Source organism: Colias eurytheme, chromosome 14 (assembly GCF_061535395.1).
Source record: "Colias eurytheme isolate Ceu_HAF_F1 chromosome 14, ilColEury1 Martin Lab GWU primary, whole genome shotgun sequence".
Taxonomy (NCBI): domain Eukaryota; kingdom Metazoa; phylum Arthropoda; class Insecta; order Lepidoptera; family Pieridae; genus Colias; species Colias eurytheme.
Window position 1 is genome coordinate 1,481,339 of NC_142993.1, and position 21,487 is coordinate 1,502,825.

Sequence of the window (21,487 nt, forward strand, 5' to 3'; positions counted from 1 at the left end):
TGATAAAACACAACAACTGGGCAATATTTTCTTCTTACACGTCAAATGTTCATACCGAAATCTCCAGTGTATAACAGTATAAGATATGGCACCAACCAAATCGGAGCGTCTGTATATGCTATTAAATGGCTCTACCAAGGGCTCTACTATAATAAAAAAAAATTTTTGCGGGGCCAAGTTTGGTGAGCTCACTGTCACTGTCAAGTCAACATGACAATATTATTGACAGATATTTTTAGGAAACGAGTAAATTTCAATCGAGTCAAGATCTAAATAAATTTATTGCCTTACTGAGTATTATTAAATTAGATATTGAAGTAAATTAAAACTTCACATAATGTTGGAAGACGACCTGAATTTATTTATATCAAATATTTACACATTTCTTTTTAACGAAGAAAAAGAAATTTCGGGTTTACTTGTTAAAAAACATTCAGTTCAATTGAAGACACAAGGCGATTTCAGTTTTCCAAATACTGTGAAATCTTGGGTCGAAATCTTAGACGGCATTAACTTGCAAAACGACGACGAAGGTCTGTTGAAACGTTTACATAAAGATTCCGATAGTTTATTACAAGCTTCACAAAGTTGGACATTACCAATACGAAAGGCAATCGAAATAAAAGATCGTGTTCATATATTTTTGGAGAGAAGAAAAGCAATAGAAGTTGGTCTTACGCATTCGTTTACAAATAATGAAAGGATTCATAATGGAGTTAACAAGGGGGATATTTTAGTGGAATCTGATTCAAATGAAAACACAAAATGCATAACCTCTTTACGAGTGAATTACACGACGAAGGTTATAAATAATTTATGTGCAATTAGCAATAAATGCTCAGAATTAAAACCGAAACTGTTTGTAACATCAAAATCAAGTGTCAAACTTGAAGATAGTAAAATAGTTTTATGTGGGACAGTAATCAATTGTAAAACTGGTGCTAAAGAGACAACAATCACTGCTGAAGACTTTATTAGGTAACTAGATTTCCGCCCGCGGCTTCGCCCGCGTTTGCAAAGGAAAACCCGCATAGTTCCCGTTCCCGTGGGATTTCCGAGATAAAAACTATCCTATGTGTTAATCCAAGTTACCCTCTATATGTGTGCTAAATTTCATTGTAATCGGTTCAGTAGTTTTTACGTGAAAGAGTAACAAACATCCATACATCCATACATCCTTACAAACTTTCGCCTTTATAATATATATTAGATATTAGATGTACCTAATCATTCAGTACATTTAATTTTTTAACCTCTCAACCACCGAGAGGCCAGATCCGACCGCGACACAATAGATTTTCTATTGTGTCTGTGATTCCGGTGCCTGATGGATTAACTCACATATCTTTGTATAATTATTTTACATATTCTAGGGATAATACAGTATTAAAATAATTTCCTATAACATATAAGAAAATAACACATATTATTTTGATCCATACATTACATAGTCCATTGAATGAATCCCTCCAAGGGGGGTCTAGAGTGCGTGAGTTAGTAACGTAAGATGTTTCTTCGGAAACATGTCAAGAGTCCCTAGGTAATAAACATACTAAAACCCCGGGCCACTAGGAGGAGCCCCGGAGTGGGGGGAGGGGGGAAATGGGTCCATTTTTTCATTTTTCGCTTAAATCTCAAAAACGGTACATGTTAGAGAAAAACTTTCAAGGAAAAGTTGAAAGGCCATAAAATTATCTACAAGTTGTACCTAAATCATTTTTTCCTATATCCTACCGTTTCTGAGTTATACGCAGTAAAACATGATTTTGGCTCAAACAATTTCCACATCAATCGATAAAAAAATATTTCTTTCTTCCAAAAAACTCAAATGTGCAACTTGTGACCGGTACTGATAGATTGCTCTTAATTAGGTCTATAATTGGTAAAATAAACACATTCCTCCATGGAAGCCTTTAGGAGGAATCGATTGTCAAAATATTATATTAGGGCAGTTTGAGTTACTGAACTTGATCTTTTTATTTTTTTCTTCCAAAAAACTCAAAAGTGCAACTTGTGACCGGTACAGATAGATTCCTCATAATTAGGTCTATCATTGATAAAAATACCAGATTCCACCATGGAGGCGTTTACGGGGAATTGAATTTTATTAGGGTAGTTAGTTAAAAAGTTCATGTATCGTAACTACCCTAATAAAATTCAATACCTCCTAAACGCCTCCATGGTGGAATCTGGTTTTTTTATCTATGATAGACCTTATTATGAGCAATCTATCGGTACTGGTCACAAGTTGCACTTTTGAGTTTTTTTGGAAGAAAAAAAATAAAAAGTTCAAGTATCGTATCTACCCTAATAAAATTCAATTCCCCGTAAACGCCTCCGTGGTGGAATCTAGTATTTTTATCAATGATAGACCTTATTATGAGCAATCTATCTGTACCAGTCACAAGTTGCACTTTTGAGTTTTTTGGAAGAAAAAAATAAAAAGATCAAGTTCAGTAACTCAAACTACCCTAATATAGTATTTTGACAATCGATTCCTCCTAAAGGCTTCCATGGAGGAATGTGTTTATTTTACCAATTATAGACCTAATTAAGAGCAATCTAATAGTACCGGTCACAAGTTGCACTTTTGAGTTTTTTGGAAGAAAAAAATAAAAAGATCAAGTTCAGTAACTCAAACTACCCTAATATAGTATTTTGACAATCGATTCCTCCTAAAGGCTTCCATGGAGGAATGTGTTTATTTTACCAATTATAGACCTAATTAAGAGCAATCTATCAGTATCAGTCACAAGTTGCACTTTTGAGTTTTTTTTGGAGAAAAAAAATAAAAAGTTCAAGTATCGTATCTACCCTAATAAAATTCAATTCCCCGTAAACGCCTCCGTGGTGGAATCTGGTATTTTTATCAATGATAGACCTAATTATGAGCAATCTATCTGTACCGGTCACAAGTTGCACTTTTGAGTTTTTTGGAAGAAAAAAATAAAAAGATCAAGTTCAGTAACTCAAACTGCCCTAATATAATATTTTGACAATCGATTCCTCCTAAAGGCTTCCATGGAGGAATGTGTTTATTTTACCAATTATAGACCTAATTAAGAGCAATCTATCAGTACCGGTCACAAGTAGCACTTTTGAGTTTTTTGGAAGAAAGAAATATTTTTTGATCGATTGATGTGGAAATTGTTTGAGCCAAAATCATGTTTTACTGCGTATAACTCAGAAACGGTAGGATATAGGAAAAAATGATTCAGGTACAACTTGTAGATAATTTTATGGCCTTTCAACTTTTCATTGAAAGTTTTTCTCTTACATGTACCGTTTTTGAGATTTAAGCGAAAAATGAAAAAATGGACCCATTTCCCCCCTCCCCCCACTCCGGGGCTCCTCCTAGTGGCCCGGGGTTTTAGTATGTTTATTACCTAGGGACTCTTGACATGTTTCCGAAGAAACATCTTACGTTACTAACTCACGCACTCTAGAACTTTTTATTCAATGGACTAACAATAAATCATCTTATAAATTTAAATAAATATTTCAGGCTCCGTCAAGAGGAATTAACCCTAATAGCCCAACACAAGTATGGTGTGCGAGTGTCCACAGATTCAAAATGGAAGGAATTCATAGCACACCTTGGGGAATCAGCTGTTGCCTTCGAACTGTTGCAGATAAAGCCTTCCAGTCCGGTCAAAATACAGTTTGATGCGTCTAGTGGTTCTAGTAAAGGTATAAACATTTTACAGTGTTAATAAATTTACCAATATCAGAAAAATGAAGTACTTTGCTGCAAAGATTGTTTAAAAAGTCATTTGGAAGAATCTGTTTGTTACTGTGATGCTCAATTAATTACTATATCATTGAAATATTGGACTTATTTTCATTTCTAAATTAATAAATGGATGCATTCTAGTCAAAATCAATTGTTTTCATCCTACACTTAAAATGCTACATTTCTAGTTATATATATTTCTTGTAGTCAATCCAAAACTAATAAAATATAATTAAACTATAATTTAATTAAAACCTCTGTATTCCAGGTGCAGCATTCATATTATACAACTGTGCTCGTTTGGAGACAATCATTAAAACATTTAATGAACATGCAAATGATGGTAGATATCCACCATTGCCTAAGTTTGAAGATGTCGATTTTTCTTTACTTACCAATGAGGTAAAATTAAATAATAATAGTTTAAAAAAACTAAAAAACACGCTTTTTATAGAAAACCGAACTAAAAAATAGAAAATTTTATCAAATTAGTGTATTGTCATCGGTCCTTAATAAGTCTACAAAGTTTGAACGAAATCTGGCCGTTTAAAGTGGGTCAAAATCGCGCCCAAAGAAGTGGGTTACAAACAAACAAACATACAGGTGAAGCTAATATAAAGCGTGTAAAAAGATACCCACTATTTTTACATGTACAATTTATTCAAATAATAATAAAAATATGTACCTTGATATCAATCTATTTTGAATGGCTTGTTTTTGTCTAAATGTAGAATATCTTATTTAAAATACTGATTATTTTGAACTTGTATGTTCAAATCTGTATTTCTTCTAATATTACATAAAGCCACAATGAAACCTTATAGCTTAATAATGAAAAAAAAATTGCCAGATGAAATAGTTGAAGAAAGAATTTTATTACAAATGTAATCCTAAAAAAATCAGTAATATCACAAATCTTCAAATCTTGTGAATGAGATAACTTAAAAATATTTATGTTTTCTCTAGTAATTTATACAATGAATTATATTTTTTACATTATTGATTTCTATTGCAGGATGAATGGTGCCTTATTTTCAACTACATATTGGGATTTCCATCTTTATTGAGAAATTGCGTGGAAATTAATGAAAATAAATGTGATTTTCGGCCGCATTTGGTTTGCAGTTTTCTTAGTTCTATGGTCAGGGTTTTCAGCCAGTACTATAGAAAAGTTAGGATTTTAACTGTGAGTAATATTATTTATATGTATTTGTTAAATGTTTATTCATATTTAAATATTATTCCAGTTTGTAAAGGCCTTTTTAAACACATTAGATGTATGTAGAAAATGCAATACTGTAATTCAAAGTTAATACCAGTAAGCTGAAATATAGAAAAATTGTAACTAGCATAATTTAGCATTTTCGATATAGATAATACTTACCCAAAAAAATATAAGCCAGGAATCGAAATACTGAAAGTTTTTTTAGATTTTGTACAGGATTTTTAAAATTTCAATGCATATTCTTGTAAGATTCTAATAAAACTGTTGTACTAAGTGCTAATTTTATCTTTCTTTTTCAGGAGCCGAGACAGCATCTTCTTCCAGTCATGTTTGCGCGAATTTATATGTTGAAATCATTGAACGACACATTAAAAACATGTTTAAGATTATTAAATATTAAAAGTGTTTCACAAATGTATTAGTACTTTCTTTTATGACATATCCCTAAAGATTATTATGAATCCTTATGTAATTTGTTGTTGTTTACACATGATAGAATTTAGAAATGACCTTTAGATAAGGGCTGATAAAGATTTCTATCATCATATGACATTGAAATTATTTATTGGGCGATAAATAATAAAACACCTTTTTATACGCAAAGTATAGTATAAGATAATTTTATAAAATAAATTCAAATAAAGTTTATAACCCTACGCTCACGAATGAGCTATAGAAAAAAAAATGTTTTGTTTGGAAACACAAAGTTCACGTGATTGACCCAGGTATTTTATTGTGGGCCTAGCTCGCAGCCCATTGGTGCGCCGAGCGCTCGCCGAACGGAACCGACAAATCACGAAGCGCTGTAAACGGTCGCGCGTCCCGAATCGCCTAGTGTGTTTTTGACATCGGCTAATGCAGTCGTGAACTTCGGAGCGGATAAATATACTTTTATTTATAGTTTTTAATCGAATAAAGTCGTGTTACGTTTGTGAACGCGTGTGTTTAACCGGGATACAATAAATATGAGTATTGCTGACCTGATCCAAGCTGCTGAATACATCGAAAGGCGTGATAGAGGTGAATTGGGTTTTCTTTGTTTGAATTGTCAATTGAGTGCACTACTCGTAAACGTCAACATGGCTCCCGTCTATTTTTGCTTTGCCATAATCAGCTGATTTTGACGGAATTGCAGTTTTCTTTGTTGCAGAGTCGGAGCACGGGTACGCGTTAAATTTGCCAGCGTGCGAAGAGCGTTCGGGAGGAAGGCGGCCGAAAACGAAGAAATCGCAGGGCAGCAGGTGAGGCGACATCAGTGCCAGTGTAGTGAATAAGTGAATTAGTGATATTGTTGTGAAGTGTCGCCGTGGCAAGTTACAAATGTATGTTTTTTTGTTCCAGGACGACTCATAACGAGTTGGAAAAGAACAGGTTAGTGGTGATTATTTTAAACGCTTAGGGAGTTAGATGCCGGCGGCTCTGACCTTGGCAGAAGTCGTGAAGGGAAGTGTAGTAGTGATACAGCCGAGATCACTGCTAGTTGTAACCCATTTGGCACGGCGGCCACTTGAGGTTACGTCATGAAAAATAGCTGTTGCCCTTAACACGAATGTTGGATATCGGGGAAAATATGCAGGAAAAGCGAGCGTGACGCGCTCCTTACTGTACAGCAGCTACAGGAAAACTATTTAATTGTCCCAAATGTGTTGTGATATACTGAATTCACGTGCGTTACACAGCATTCATTAATTTGTATTTTGAACAAGTAATTAGAAAACAACATTCACTGAATACTAATGGTTTTGAGCAATTAAATGTTCCCAAAAATGGAAATATACCTAATGTGTTCAAATAAAATAGCGATAGCGGTATCACGTAGGTAGGTAATTTCTATTGAGGCAGCGAAACTTTCTAGTTTTATGTTGAATCGCGATTTAGTATACTTGGTAATGAGGTAAAATACTGTTTTTCGTTCTATAAAATACCTAATTATAATTACAGAACGCGTGTGTTTAGCGATATTTTATCGTTTGTGATATCTCATGACCTACGAACGTCCCATTCTATTGTTGAAATTTCTCTAGAGTATTGTTGTATGTAGGCAGTAGGTAGATACGCTTGTAAAGAGAGCTCGTAATATATTTACGATTTGTTAATTTATGATTTACCAAAATGATATGGAATAGATAAAATATTAATTAACAATAAGGAATACTATTGACAGAGTAAATAATAAAATGATAATAGTTAAATAACGAATAAAGATGCATTGGTAGGTATATTCCTAGTTGAAGAATACGAAAAGAAATTAGTTCCTACCTACCGATCTATGTTTTACTTTTAACGACCCATTAACTTGTGTAATACCTACCTATGAATTATGATGTACAATTTAATAGAGTAATAGAAACCTGTCATTTAGGTAGGTAGGTATCTATAATTTGGATTTTTTAAATAGAGATACCTACCTACAGCTACGTAAAAAGCATAACGTATGACCCCAGTTGTGTTAGTTTGCACGTAACTCGATTTACGAGAGACAAATTATCTGAAAATTTACAAAAAACGATGAAACAAACGTCCTGTACTAACAGTACCCACAAAAGAAATTGTCGACCACGTGAATAAGAGTAGAGAGAGTAATAAAAACACTAAAATATAATAACGTAAATGTAACATTATTTACGCCTCGACCCTCTGCTTTAGTGGGCCATATGGTCGACATTAAAATAATTTATGTCACATATTATTACACCCTATAATATCCAGATCATAGATAGTTACTTGACCGGTAGGTTGTGTATCTATTTCCATTAATAATCGGGTATAAACACGACAAGGGACAATAGGTTCGTAAAGTATTAATGTAATACAGCATAGTATTAACATAGCTTCGTCCTGAGAGTTTACTTCCATTGTGGATAAAAAAGAAGCTTATAATATATATTCTAGGCTTTGATCTATCTGAATACCAAATTTTAACCAATTCGCTCTTGTAGTTCTTGCGTAAAAGAATAATTAAGATTTACAAATCCATATGTTTTATTTCTGGGTTTTGATTGTTTGTATTTGTATAAATTACGATACTATTTAGACACTAGAAAACATCTGAACTAATTTTTTAGAAATTTCATAGATGCTGATAGATTTTGGCATGGAATAACATACCTATGGGCTACTTCACCCTTGTCCTATGCTAGGCAAACTTCGGTTAAAGATAATAAATTTCTTGTTAAATATAGTTACGGCATAGGAACTGATTAGATGTACACGTGAGTCATCCTTCACAATAAATACTTAGTACCTACCTATAAAGGACGATCTTTAACAGTGGAAACATCCCTTGAAAGTTTGATTCTGAAACTATAAAGATATTCACTCACTGGATATTTATTAATTTCTGAAGGAGACCGATAAACTTTACTAGAAATGGGAGAAAAAAGGGGCGTGGTAAACCCACGTCTTAAATTAAATGCGCACCATTTTGTGTATTGTTATCTTATTAAAGGATGTCCCCCTTTCATTGATGGATTAAGAAAATGTGTATTTGTGTGAAAACTTGCTTATGATGATGTAATTTTTAATAATAACTACTAGTGCTCACATAATATATTATTTGAATAAAGATTATCAATCGAAGGTCATTAAGATTGCCCTTTATAAAATGTCCAAGCGTGTAAGTATTGAAAGGAACATCGGCTATTGTAACACAAAAGTAAAGAAAATAATTTATATCTACGCCCCATTTATGCTATGACTCATTATAGGTATAGTTAATTCTAAAAACAAACTCCTATTAACATTCAATGATGTAATAAGAAAACTTCCTCTCATATTATTTCTCAAGTTTTATTGTATTTAAGAAAATTATCTCTCCTTTATTATAAAATACATAAATACTCTTTAATTTTCGTATAATGCGAAAGGAAAAGAAGAAAACAAATTCATTAACATGAATGAAATCACCTGACACAAACATATTACATCACAGTAGGAAAAAACGTCATTAAAATTACATATAGAGACAAAAAACAAGGCATGTTGCTAATGAGATAATATGTGTTATGGAAACGTACGTAAAACTTTACTGGTACAAATTATATAAAGAAACATTAGAATACTGTTTACTGGTACGGAATCCTATGATGGATCATGGAACTTTACCATACATTTTTATCTAACGCTCTCCGCCCGCGGCTTCACCCGCTTTGTTCTAAAACCTAAGAAATTATACACAAAAACCTTCCTCTTGAAACACTATCTATTAAAAAAACTGTATCAAAATCGTTGTGGTTAGCATAGGTACATAGGGATATAGGGACAGAGAAAACGACTGTGCTATATACTATGTAGTGATAATGATACACAGTGACAAAACCTAGGGCATGACTGCAACGTGACGTGGCATCGGCCTTCAAGGTTTCCTGAAGTCACCTATTTGACCGACGCTGTAAAGTTTATTATTATTAGACAATAATCGAGGTGTGGCTAGACGGATTTTTTATTCGTTAGTAACGATATATAGGTGATGTGATAGTTTATATGAAGGTCGTACATGAACCGAAATTTTTACCTGATCGTTCGCCTTTAGAATAGTGTTTGTCATACCCATGTCCTAGTGAAGATCGATTATTGCTATCAATTTTAAAGACTATAATTTTAATTAAATAACAAAACCACATGACGATTTTTTTATTTAAATTTAAATTTGATACTTATCGTAAAAAACGAATCATATCAAGTAACAATGTATAAATCGCACGGGAATTGCCGTTAAAGCCAATCTTGAGATCCCGTTAAGAAAAAAATATATTTAAAGATAAAATAATCTCGAAACAAGACAACGAACAATACAATAACAGAATTGCGACTTTATAAGGAGGTCATTTAGCGTATGCGAAAGTTATTTTAGCACGCTTATAAGAAAATATGCATTTGAAACACTCGGCTTTATTTTAAACAGACATTTTGTACATGCTCTCTACCTGGAATAAGCCTTATTACAAAGAACATAGCGTGTAATTTGGGATAAAACTATAATATAGCTACCCAATGTTAATCCGGGATAAATGTTAATCCAATTTGGTAATCCAGGTTCTATGTTATTATTTACTCGATAGAAGATTTTGAAGTTTTGAGGACAGCACCGAAAACCACAAAATATTATAAGAAATCGAAATGCAGTAATAAGTATTACAGAATCAAAATACCGCCGTATATTTTATGTACAGTAATATAATAAAGATCACAATTTATTAACACAAAGCAGTTATTATATAAATTGCAACGTAATGATATGAAATAACCCAATTGTCTGTGTCTGAGAAACATCTTTAATATTGCCTTTAAAGTGAGATTTGATTCCAGGTAACAGATTATACGGGCTTATCCGTAATTCATTCATATTAAATTCCAAAACAAACTGAAATTGTCTGTAAATATTTAATTTTAATAATCATTACGATATTCTGTTGTACGGTGAAATGAACATTTTCTTTAGCTGTTTTATATTTATCTGTATTAGGTTATTTATGTTATAGGGTACAGAGAACATTTATTTCTATAGCTATATTTATTCTATCCTTTAGTATTTTTTGTGTTGGGAACAGGGCAGGGCTTTGGGATGAAGGAGGCACTCACTTATAACTCATAGGGTATTAAAAACCAGTTCGGAACTATAATAATAAATTCCCATATGGTGTGGTGGATGACGTTTGATATTTTTTATCTAAGATCAAACAATGTTCTTATAAGGTAGAATGTTCGTTCCTAATGTTAAAAGAAATTTGTAAGTATCATGTTTATTGTTTTTAAATATGGTTGTTTATTGAGAACATGTTAAAAGCCTATGTTCAAAGTGCAGATCCCGTGTCCCTTTAAGTTCATCTGTTGCATTTATTTTTTGCATATTTGCAAGATGGTCACTTCTAAATCCTATTACTTATGTCACAAATAATCGCACACAAGACCTTCCAATTTGTAATATTTTAAGTAGCAAAAAGAGAATCAGCACAATGACAAATAATTTCTTTTCACATACATGACAAAGGACAGTCGACCTTCGGCCAGTGTAATTAGGTTTAGAATAACGTGTCTGCCTACTTCGCCTTTCTTTGTGAATCGATTATTCATATCGATCTATTGTAATGACTAATGCTTTTGTTCTTGCTAATGTCCTATATTAATTTGATACTTATTGTTCCAATGGCAAAAATTCGTTCGGAAATCTGCAAGACTGCAACCCCGAAAAAGTAGGGAGTGATGCAATCCCTGTACTAAAAACGATACATAATATGATATTATGTAGAACCATAAACATGTACTTATATGATAAAGTTACATGTATGTTATGTATGGTTATATAATATATCTAATTTGCCGATACCTTCATTCAAACTATGTATTGAATACATCAATACAATGTGATAACCTTATTTCTCTTTCCACGTGTAACCAATTATTGTGTTACGACAGAAGCCGTCAACTCTCATAACTAATAATTGAAAGTAACGTTTAAGAAGTTAAATTAGAACGCTTTGGATATTAATTACATCGTAGCATCATTTTAGATATACTTTTGGGTGGATCGATCCCGTTCTGGATTAGGCTTTTTCGGGAACTGGTATATTATGTTTGTGTTGAACTTATATTTAAAGATTAACCATGAGAGGACTTCCCTTAGTTTAATCGCAACTTGTGTGCAATAAAAGATGAGGTCAGAGCATCAGAGCATAGCTTGTTCGTCGTTTTTCTACTTATAAGCCATTCAGTTTACAATAATTCCTCATTTGTAATTAGTAATATGTGAATACCGCAATATACTATAGACAAGATACATTTGTATATCTGCACTATAAACTTTATAAAGCTATGGCGAGTCGAGAGTGATTTATGAATTTTTAATTCAGTTTCGAGGGTATTTCGAAATATTAAATATTTAATGGCAGTGTCTATCGAGACGCTGATTGTTATTGATTGCTTCTTTTGAGTTTCGGAATGAGTAATGTTTATGCTATTTTAAAGTCACTTAAAAGTTGGTACACTTGTGGGTTTAGCGGGTGGAGGCTTTGAGCAGATCCTTTGTTCTTGTTATGAGATGTAAATTCTATTTAATTTTCCTTATAATGGATTTTTGTCAGTGAAGTTTTGCTTGAACTGCCCATCAATAAGAATTACTAATGCAGCTTGGAGTTGGAAACTGCAGAGTCAAATGTCGACCCGACCGTGATTTACTTGATTATCATGTAGAATTGGAAGTATAGATGAAATAGTCTCGTTTTTTCCTCTACACTGCCGTAAAGACATAATAAATCTCGCTTTAAATCCGTAAAGTGTACTTCAAACGTATGAATCACGAAAGATTTGCAAGCGTTTAAACTTTATAAACATCCAGGGCGAATTCGCCATGAATTAGCGGATGTTTATGATTACATTGCACCGAGAGTAGCGTATTTCGACACTCACACCGCTTTCAAACAAGCAACCTACGTCAAATACTCTTAACGCACGTGACTAAAGATAAATAGATGAATGAATATGGAGTAATTTGTAACTTCATGTCAACGTGATGTGTGAATGTGACGTCATCATACTTGATTTATATAAACTACTTATAAATTACTTTAGTAGAGACAGAGGTCAAATGTTACGCCATGAGTCTTAAAAGGTACAACATTAATTATGATGTTTAGAACAAACCCGCCCTATCATTCTCATATCTGAAAAATAAAGTCTTATTTTCTCCCAAATAGGAGAATAATAAGGAAAATTTTGATCAAAATTTCGAGAGTATTCGTCATAAATGTATGCCAAATTTGTAATTTCCGATTCTATTTGTACCGAAAACAATATAAAACGCGTGTTATTATTAAATTATAATATATTGTTTCATTTGTATATTGAAACTATTCCCTTCAGCACAATAATATCGCGTTTCATGCGACTACAATGTGCCTACAGGTAATTAATACGTAATACGCGTGAGCGATGCCGTGTCGTATTCGGTATCATGTGCACTTGCAATTATGCGATTATGAGTTTTATTAATATCTGGTGTAAGGTTCATCATGGGTTGTTTAACTGTAATAATTTTAATATTATGATGAAGGTACAGGGCTAAGAAGATCAGAATTAGGGGTATTTATGTATATGAAGACGCCTAATTCCTCCCTATGGGGGCAAATAGATAAATGTCACGTGTTTAACAACAGTCCCTCCTCATTCGCAACATTTAGACAATTTAGACTGTAGGAGAGGTAGATATTTTAGCAGGATTATAGTATACACCACAATCCTATTAAAACACGTATGACGGAGATAGGATATGGTTGCCTTTGCGTGCGATTATGGTAAACTAGATTTCCGCCCGCGGCTTCGCCCGCGTTTTCAAAGGAAAACCCGCATAGTTCCCGTTCCCGTGGGATTTCCGGGATAAAACCTATTCTATGTGTTAATCCAAGTTACCCTCTATATGTGTGCTAAATTTCATTGTAATCGGTTCAGTAGTTTTTACGTGAAAGAGTAACAAACATCCATACATCCATACTTACAAACTTTCGCCTTTATAATAGTATTAAGAAGTATTAAGATTAGGTGTGGGTAGCGTAATTAAAAAGACATGTACACAAGCTCATTTAACTCTATTAAGCGTAAGTATTCGCAAGACTCAGCAATTTCATTACTATATCGTTCTGACTGAAGAACTGTTCTCCTTTAAATAATTTCTCTCCTTGCATCTGGTTATCTGAATGAAATTGGTATACATCGAAAAGAACCAATTGCTTTGATTTCTAATTAGATTAAGAATGCAAGGCTAATAATAGAAAGGTAAATAAAAAGAGGATAGGACTGTAAATTTTGGTCTCCAATCCGGGACCACTTGATCTGGCAGCTGGAGTAAAGTGGAGAGAATGCAAATATGTTTATATCGGTTCACAGTTTCTATACACCATGCAGGTGGAGTTGGCGCGGCTCCAACGCAGATCATGTTCAAGCGTTCTATTCGCGTTTGTAGACATTGCTGGACGGCGATATTTCTTCCATTTTCATTAACGTTGACGGCTGGTATCTGGAAGAGAAGTTATTGTTTGTTAATATGGATGTTATGGCATGTGCGGTGATGGTGTTTTGACTTGCTGTGTTGAATGCAGTTCTGATTAAGAAGTAAGAAGAAAGATAAGGCATATTTCAAAAAGAAAAGCTAGATTTTAAACGAGTTTTGCCATGTATGTGATATCATAAAATACTTCAGTGTGAGTGGCTTATTTCATTTGATGATGTTAAAATAATTCGTTCTGCCTAAAAGTAAGAGAAGTTTTTATCTAAATAAAATATTTCACACTACAGAGACCGTATAATTTATTCGTTGGAAAGCAATGTAATAACGTGTATTATTCTCGAATGGGTGTGTTCATGTTGCATACATAGTAACAGTTATATGGCTTTTGAAGATTGTACATTGTGTTGATAACGTATGAAATCATCGTCCTATTTGAGGGAATTTGTAATTTGCAGTATTTATACTAATACTAATCTATACTGTCTATACTATTTGAATACAGAGTAATATAATTTAAAGCTGAAAAGTTTGTTTGTTTGAACGCGCTAATCTCAGGAACTACTGGTCCGATTTGAAAAAAAATATTTCGTTGTTTGATAGCCCATTTATCGAGGAAGGCTATAGGCTATATATCTAACTAACTAAGACCAACAGGAGCGGAGCCACGTGGGTGAAACCGCGATGCGCAGCTAGTCATAAATCTGGTAGGGTGGCTGGAAGTTCGATTAGGTATATTATATAAGAAATGCTTACGTATCGTAAGTAAATTTGCTGACCTATGCATACAAAAATTCAGCCAAACATAACGTGTGTAGTTTAGCAACACAATAACTTTCACTTTTATTATTCGAGATCTCTTACGACACTTTTATATGCAAGTGTCATCTGTTAATCTACAAAACTACTTTGTTAATAGCTTTGTTTTAAAGCGTTTTCTCATTAACGTTACAGCCTATTCAGCGTGACAACTAACCTACATACAGTATTACGATTTAACAACATTGTTACTATTGCCTTTGGAAATGGTACCTTGCTACTTGCTATGAATACGATAATTTAAATTGTAATGGATTTTGACTATTTTCTATAGATATTATGAATGTGAAAGTCTGTCTGTTGTGTTTTTTGCGCAATGAAAAGTCTTGATACGTGTTTAAAAGTACGGTATAAAAGTAGGCAATATTTGACTTCTGATCTACAGCTTTCTCCGTACCAAATTTAAGGAGCCTAAAGCGTAGAGATAAACAGAAGAATGAGCTTGCACAATTGAAATATAACTCATAAATAACATGAATATGGTTAGTGTGATTCTTTCTGCGATGTATAATAATATGAGAGATATAAAGAATCTACCATTTACATATTTTTTTCCTCAGTCTGGACGATCTGTCAGAAATTTCGCTTCCGTCCCTTTTTCGTGATAAATTACGCATAAATCCCCTCTAATTGTTAACATTTTTCGGGAATCGCCTGTCTTACAGAAGGCCAAAAGCTCTTTGATAAAAATATCGGTTCAGTAGTTCCCTTATTGAGTGAGGAACAAAAACTTTCTCATTTATAACTCGAGTTGGTTATCTACTAACTGGGTACTTTTCGCTAGTTGAAAAGCGTTACATTACAACAGAGATACTTCCTTTGTAGTACAAGTAAGTTAAAAAGTAACTTTGCATAGATAAGCGGTAAGTCTTTTAGGGTCTGTTAGATGATAGGCGACGAGCGATGAGTTGAGCGAAAGCGTAAGCGATTATAGTAGTTTTACAGTTTTTGAGGTTTATGAATTTCCTTGCGTTGTTAGACATTTTACTGTTATTTTATTATGATCTTGTTGGATGCAAAGTTTTAGAGTTGTTATCCATTTTCGACACAAAATTTTACCCCCAATTGAAATCTATATATGAATATAGTTTCTCAGTATCTTGTCGATTCAAAATGAATTCAAGGAGCGGTACTCAGACTAAATATCTCATAACTCGACTACCGCATAAAGTACCTATATATTCTGGGTACATACATTGTCCCCGAATGGTCCCACGGTTAAAAATTCCATAAATATTCCCGGCATTCAGTTAACATTAACGTCAAGTTGAATAACGTTGCATAAATGTATTCTAGTGTGCAAATTATTTGCATACGTATATCATTATGTGGAAATTGTGTGCAAGTACTATCTGAGCGTATTTTTTTAGGTTACGTTGCGATAGGGCTGCCAACATTGTGTTTTTGTTATCTATGTATTTATTAACGTTTGAAATGTAGTACATGGTGGGTCGTCTTTTTGCACGGATTTTAGAGTACTCGAAGTATCGTAATGATATTGATCGTTGTATTCGTATGATTGTGCAGATTTGTTCGATGTATGTTTCGTTTCTATACGTGCCGTGGGACGTTGTAAGTGAATGTCTTTAAAATGAGAAGGCCAAATTTCGGATAAGCGATTGTAGTGTATTTTAAAACGTGTGGTTGTTGAAATAAAATTGTGCGTCTTAAATATTGCGTAATGCTTTTTAATGTACGGATTACAAATAATAGATGTTATTAACGTTGTCAACCCTACGTTACGAGTAACGACATGATAAGCTTAACTGTTGGTTACAGTGAAGATTCTCAGTTCGAATCCAGTAGCAAGCAAAAAATGAGGAGGTAATTTGTCGATGGTCCATTCCATTGTTCATTATATTCCATTAAATCATTTTTTGAATACAATTTTAAAGATAAAGATATATTTTATTTTACCCGTTATATTTATGAAGGAAACCTTACGAAAGGAGATCGTTACAAAATTAGCTTCTATATTTCAAGACCTATCTTATTTATCAAAATATAATCGTCCGTAGCAGCCTAAGGTTATATAACATCAGTTGTCAGTTATCGTTTTCCCTTTATTCTTGCCAAAGCCTGACATGTGTCCTCCTTCACACAAAAAACCTTAACGAATGGTAGTTCTAATAAAACTGTCGCTCGGATACAATTTATACGTCACAAAGGAAAATAATTTAGTCATATTGTATAGGAGCTGTCCAAAGGCAATAATACAGGAGTAACGAACGCGTCAACCAATTAAACGGACAAAGAACGGTGTCTATTGACAAACCCACGTCCAATTAACAAGAAATCGTTATTCATTATAGCTCGCACAAAAATAGTATTAAGCCCTTTGAGATCACCTACACGCTAACGAGGCCTGGTGGAACTACGGGAGGCACTAATAAAGGGTGGTGCTGTACGCCCACGCGACATCGCTCCTGGATACACTATTGAACTAAACTTCTGGTGAATTTCAAGTTTTAGAGACTGTCGTGCTCGTGTACCAATCGCAATCGCATCGGGTTGGCAATCGCCTTTATACTCATAAAAAAGAACCAGTTTGTATTGTGTCCAAACATTGAATCGATTTTATGTTTCTAATTGCATTGAAGGTAATAATGGATTTATTACGTGACTGCTTCTTAAATTTTACCTTTATCGCCGCACAAAGTCACAGACAGTCATGGACTAAATGGATCAATATTGAAGAAGCCGCGTTCGCGCAAAAAGTCTATAGATTAAACATTGAAATATGAAAATATCGGAATCCGCAGTTAGATATTCACGTTTCCTACATTCGAGAAGTTCTCAAAAAGACTCGCGACACGTTTTTTAGCGTCACAAGAGTAAACATTTCTGTGTTCGATTGTGGCAACTTTCTCGGCGCGGAGTGAGTCGTTCCTCCGAGTTAAGATTTTTAGCTTCACATCTTTTAAAAGTTAATAAAAGCGCTTCCCTCCCAACGCGACGTTGTAACTTATTATAACTTGAAAACTTGCCGGTGTCATATTTTTGCCATAGCGATTCCTTTCTTTTGTTGCCGCTTTTTTTTAAAAGCGAAGTTTCTAAAACGCCCTCAATTGCGTTGTTTAAGTGTTTCGTGTTTCGCTTTAGTGTTATATTTTATCTTTTGGGCACGTTCATGATGAATACCTACTTTTTGTCGAGTATTGACGAGATGTTCAGTGACCTTTTTGTTTTTTGTTTAAACAATTAGTTTTGGGTTGCTATAAACTTGCTTTAATAAAGGACGGGAGACCTTTTTGTGTTAAAATAAGGCTTTAATTCGTAGTTATTTTTTGGGTGTAACTTACTTGCGCTTAAATATAAAGATATTTTTTAATTATGATTGTGGGTACACACAGTGTAATGAAACCGCGTCTATTTTACATAATGACCTTAGTTCAGCACCCTTTCGACTCGGCTAAGGTTAACTGCCTTCAACACGCCAATTGTAATTTGACATGTGGAACCTTGGCGAGTTAGATATTCATAACTGATTGATTTTTTATTTTTACCAATGAAATAAATGGTTAGTTTTTTGCTGTCCGCATTGCGAGACACCTACAGGTTTTGAAGTATTCGGAATAAAATAATTGTAGTGTTTCATCCATTTCAATGCCACTATGTACCCTAAATCCAAAGCAAAGTCTTATTCTTTCCTTTAATTTAAATAAAATGCCTTGTCATCTTCTGTTTATAATCCCATATGTTATCTTCACACTGACTGTATTACAGAAGTTCAGAGTAATATGCAAAATGCATAAAGCTGAAGAATTAACAAAGCGACGTATCACTTTCCTGTTAAATCCAGTTTAAGTTATCAAAATACGCAAGAATAAGTATGACACTAACTGGGCCGGCGACTGCACAATTCTTGTACGAGGCAGCTGTCCGAGTATTCTCACTACAATAAACTTAGTCGGCGATATGTGCGATCGTTAGTGTCCGGTTCTGCGATTTGTATTCTATGATGCTTTTCGTTTTTTACCTTCATTTTTTAATGTCAAAGATGGTGAATGGGTAGACGTGACAAAAGATTTCTTTAAAATTGATTTTGTCAATAAATTTGTTTTTTATTAGTGATATAATTTTTCATCAGTGACAATCATATTCGACAGAATAATGTATTGCTGCGATATCTCAAAGGTCTCATGAGTGGTTCGTCGATGTAATTCATAAACAATCCACTCCTTTCTTGGCAGGCGTGTAGAGTCGTTTGTCAATTTTACGTTTTACGTTTGCCGACGTTACGTCAAAGACTATGTTATAATTATATCTAGTTTCATGCCACTGCAACTGCAACTATCGCGTGTAATGAAACGCATACGTCATATTGTCAGTGCATACACTATATTGTACAAAACAGTCAATAATTTTAGATTTGTGTTTTTAAGTTATAATTTTATGTATCCGACTCTTTCGCTGTACAAAATTGAAATTAAATAATAATGTGAGTAAAAAAAACATGATTTTTTTTTTCTAATTTTCTTTTCCTTCGGACTTTTTAGTTTTTACCAAAAAACAGACGAATAAACTTCGATGGTAGTTGTAAGTATTGGATGGTCGAGTATAACATTAGCATTGCAGTGGACCCCGGTCTGCGAAACAGCACGTGTGTTTGATTTATTGAAGAGCGACTGTGCCGCGATGTATTGATTGGCACTGTAAGATGTTTTGATACTGTTATATTATTATGGTATTTTTTGCACGATTGCACGATATAATCTTTATGAATTGTTTTTAACATGTACATAAATACACATGGTGCATGGAGTAATGTGACTGTGAACGTGGAATGTGGATGCGTGTTTAAATTGAGATTTTTTGATAACTAACTAAATTAGGTCATTACTAACTGGTCAATGGTCAGGTATTTTAATAATAAACTTTTATAACCACAAGACAACAACAAATAGAACCTCAATTTTTTGGCGTCGGTTAGGATCACTAGAGTGAAAACAGTGATCATATGTAGTCATTACTTTGTTGACATGTTTTGGCACGGGCTTTCGTTGATAACATAACAAGTAAATCATTTCGGGCCGTTCTATAAATGCCAGGCATATGTGTGTGTTTGTGGCGTGTGTAGAGATTACTATGCTATTTTTATTATTTGTTTTTCGTAATATTCGAACATCTGTAAGTGTTGTAAATATAAATTTTTGATGAGTGAGAGTGAGGTGGGGAATTTTAATTATTTGTAGTATGGTGGAAAGTGTGATTTTGATTATGCGGGTATGACTTTAAAGCAGTGGCGTGCATTCCATAAAGACATAAAGACACTGCCTACCCTACCATTTACCAAACTCTGATCAATATTTAATATGCATAAATGAAATTCACAGCGTCATTAAATTTTATTAATTGCGCAATGTAGTTATGAAATAAAAATATATTTCAAATATATATTAGATCCATCTATCGGTATTTTGGTAGCATTATTATCTAATTTCTATAACACCGGCTCGGCTCAAGTCACTATTCATGCGCTGCACTAGCGCCGCCACAGGACCCAGTACGTCACGGGACGGCAAAGACACAAACTATCCGTGTCTAAGTTTTTATATGTGTGCTCTGCGTGTCTACGCATATTTTATATGTGTGCGTGCCTATAAACACGGCACACTGATGTAATAAAACCACGCACACAAACACACAAGGTAGGCAGTGTCTTTTTACGAAGATATACGAATTAGGTACGAACCGAATTCGGAACTACATCGAAAGTCGAAACTGAAGTTGAATATGCGACCAATTTAAGAAGTGTGATAATGTATACAATTTTGTAGCGGTAAAGACCATCTGCAAATAGTATCATTATTCGTTTGTTTTGTTTTGGAAATAACAAACGTTTACTTTGAGGTTAAATTTGTTTTTTGAGAAAATTAATAATGTTTACTACGACAATTTGCAAGTGAAGTGTTTTGAGAGTAACTAAATAGATTATGTATATCATCAGTGTATTTTGTAAGATAATAAGGCATACCTAATTTAACGAAAAATTCTTATTTTTGTTTTATGAATAAACTTTTATCAAACAGAGAGTGATAGGAAAAAGGCCGATCTATAAATGGATCTATACCGGAATTTGTAATACACAAAGGTAAAGTTAATCATTAATTACATAATATAGAATACTAGTTAGGATATCATACCTACTTTGACAATTATTTTATAGATAATATGACCTATGTTCGTGATATGTTTTCCATTATTTTGCGGAAATACTATGTATCTCCAATCAAATATCAGTACTGCAATATGAAATATTAGTTTTTTTATGACTTATTATCATTGCAATATTTCTGCCTACCCTGTCCAAAAACTCTGTGCACGCCCCTGCTTTAAAGTTATTAGATATGTAAAGACGACTGGAAAAATGTTTAAGTGAAGAATCAATGTACATCCAGAGCTTTTACTACAATATTTAATGATAATATTTCTACGAATATCAATATAACTGCATTAATTGACACACACAATATCAATGTTAAAGCAATAATTCACAGACGAATCTTCAAAAGCAATAGACAACACGAAACAAGCGAATAATTACAACCATCACCAGCCCATCGTTCAATTACACTTGTTTATATTGCAATCGAGTATGAAACAATTATTCCCAAGCACCGGATCACCTTGACTTTTGGCGCGCAAACCACCAAGAACCAAGATGGCGCCGGCGAAATCGCAAGTGAACGGACTGCAAGCGCGGCCTTGTTTT

At 33.7% G+C, this 21,487-nt stretch overlaps 2 protein-coding genes across 3 annotated transcripts in view; both read left to right on the top strand.

Moving 5' to 3' along the window:
- Window positions 1-220: 220 nt before the first annotated feature.
- On the top strand, window positions 221-5,395 carry LOC149902703 (DALR anticodon-binding domain-containing protein 3). Its single transcript, XM_090109645.1, is given in 5 exon segments — window positions 221-978; window positions 3,506-3,690; window positions 4,002-4,135; window positions 4,749-4,919; window positions 5,258-5,395. Coding segments are annotated over 5 exon segments (1,269 nt in total). The 5' UTR covers window positions 221-337.
- Window positions 5,396-5,777: 382 nt separating this feature from the next.
- The window catches only part of LOC149902704 (max dimerization protein 4-like), a 264,617-nt gene continuing 248,907 nt past the window's right edge, over window positions 5,778-21,487 (top strand). The window contains exons 1-3 of one of the 2 annotated variants that reach the window (XM_090109614.1): window positions 5,778-5,978; window positions 6,109-6,199; window positions 6,300-6,329. In XM_090109614.1, the coding sequence (XP_089965740.1) occupies window positions 5,924-5,978; window positions 6,109-6,199; window positions 6,300-6,329 (176 nt within the window). In that variant the 5' untranslated portion in view covers window positions 5,778-5,923. Of the gene's footprint in view, window positions 5,979-6,093; window positions 6,200-6,299; window positions 6,330-21,487 lie in introns of both variants that reach the window. The other variant, XM_090109613.1, reaches the window with a different exon arrangement.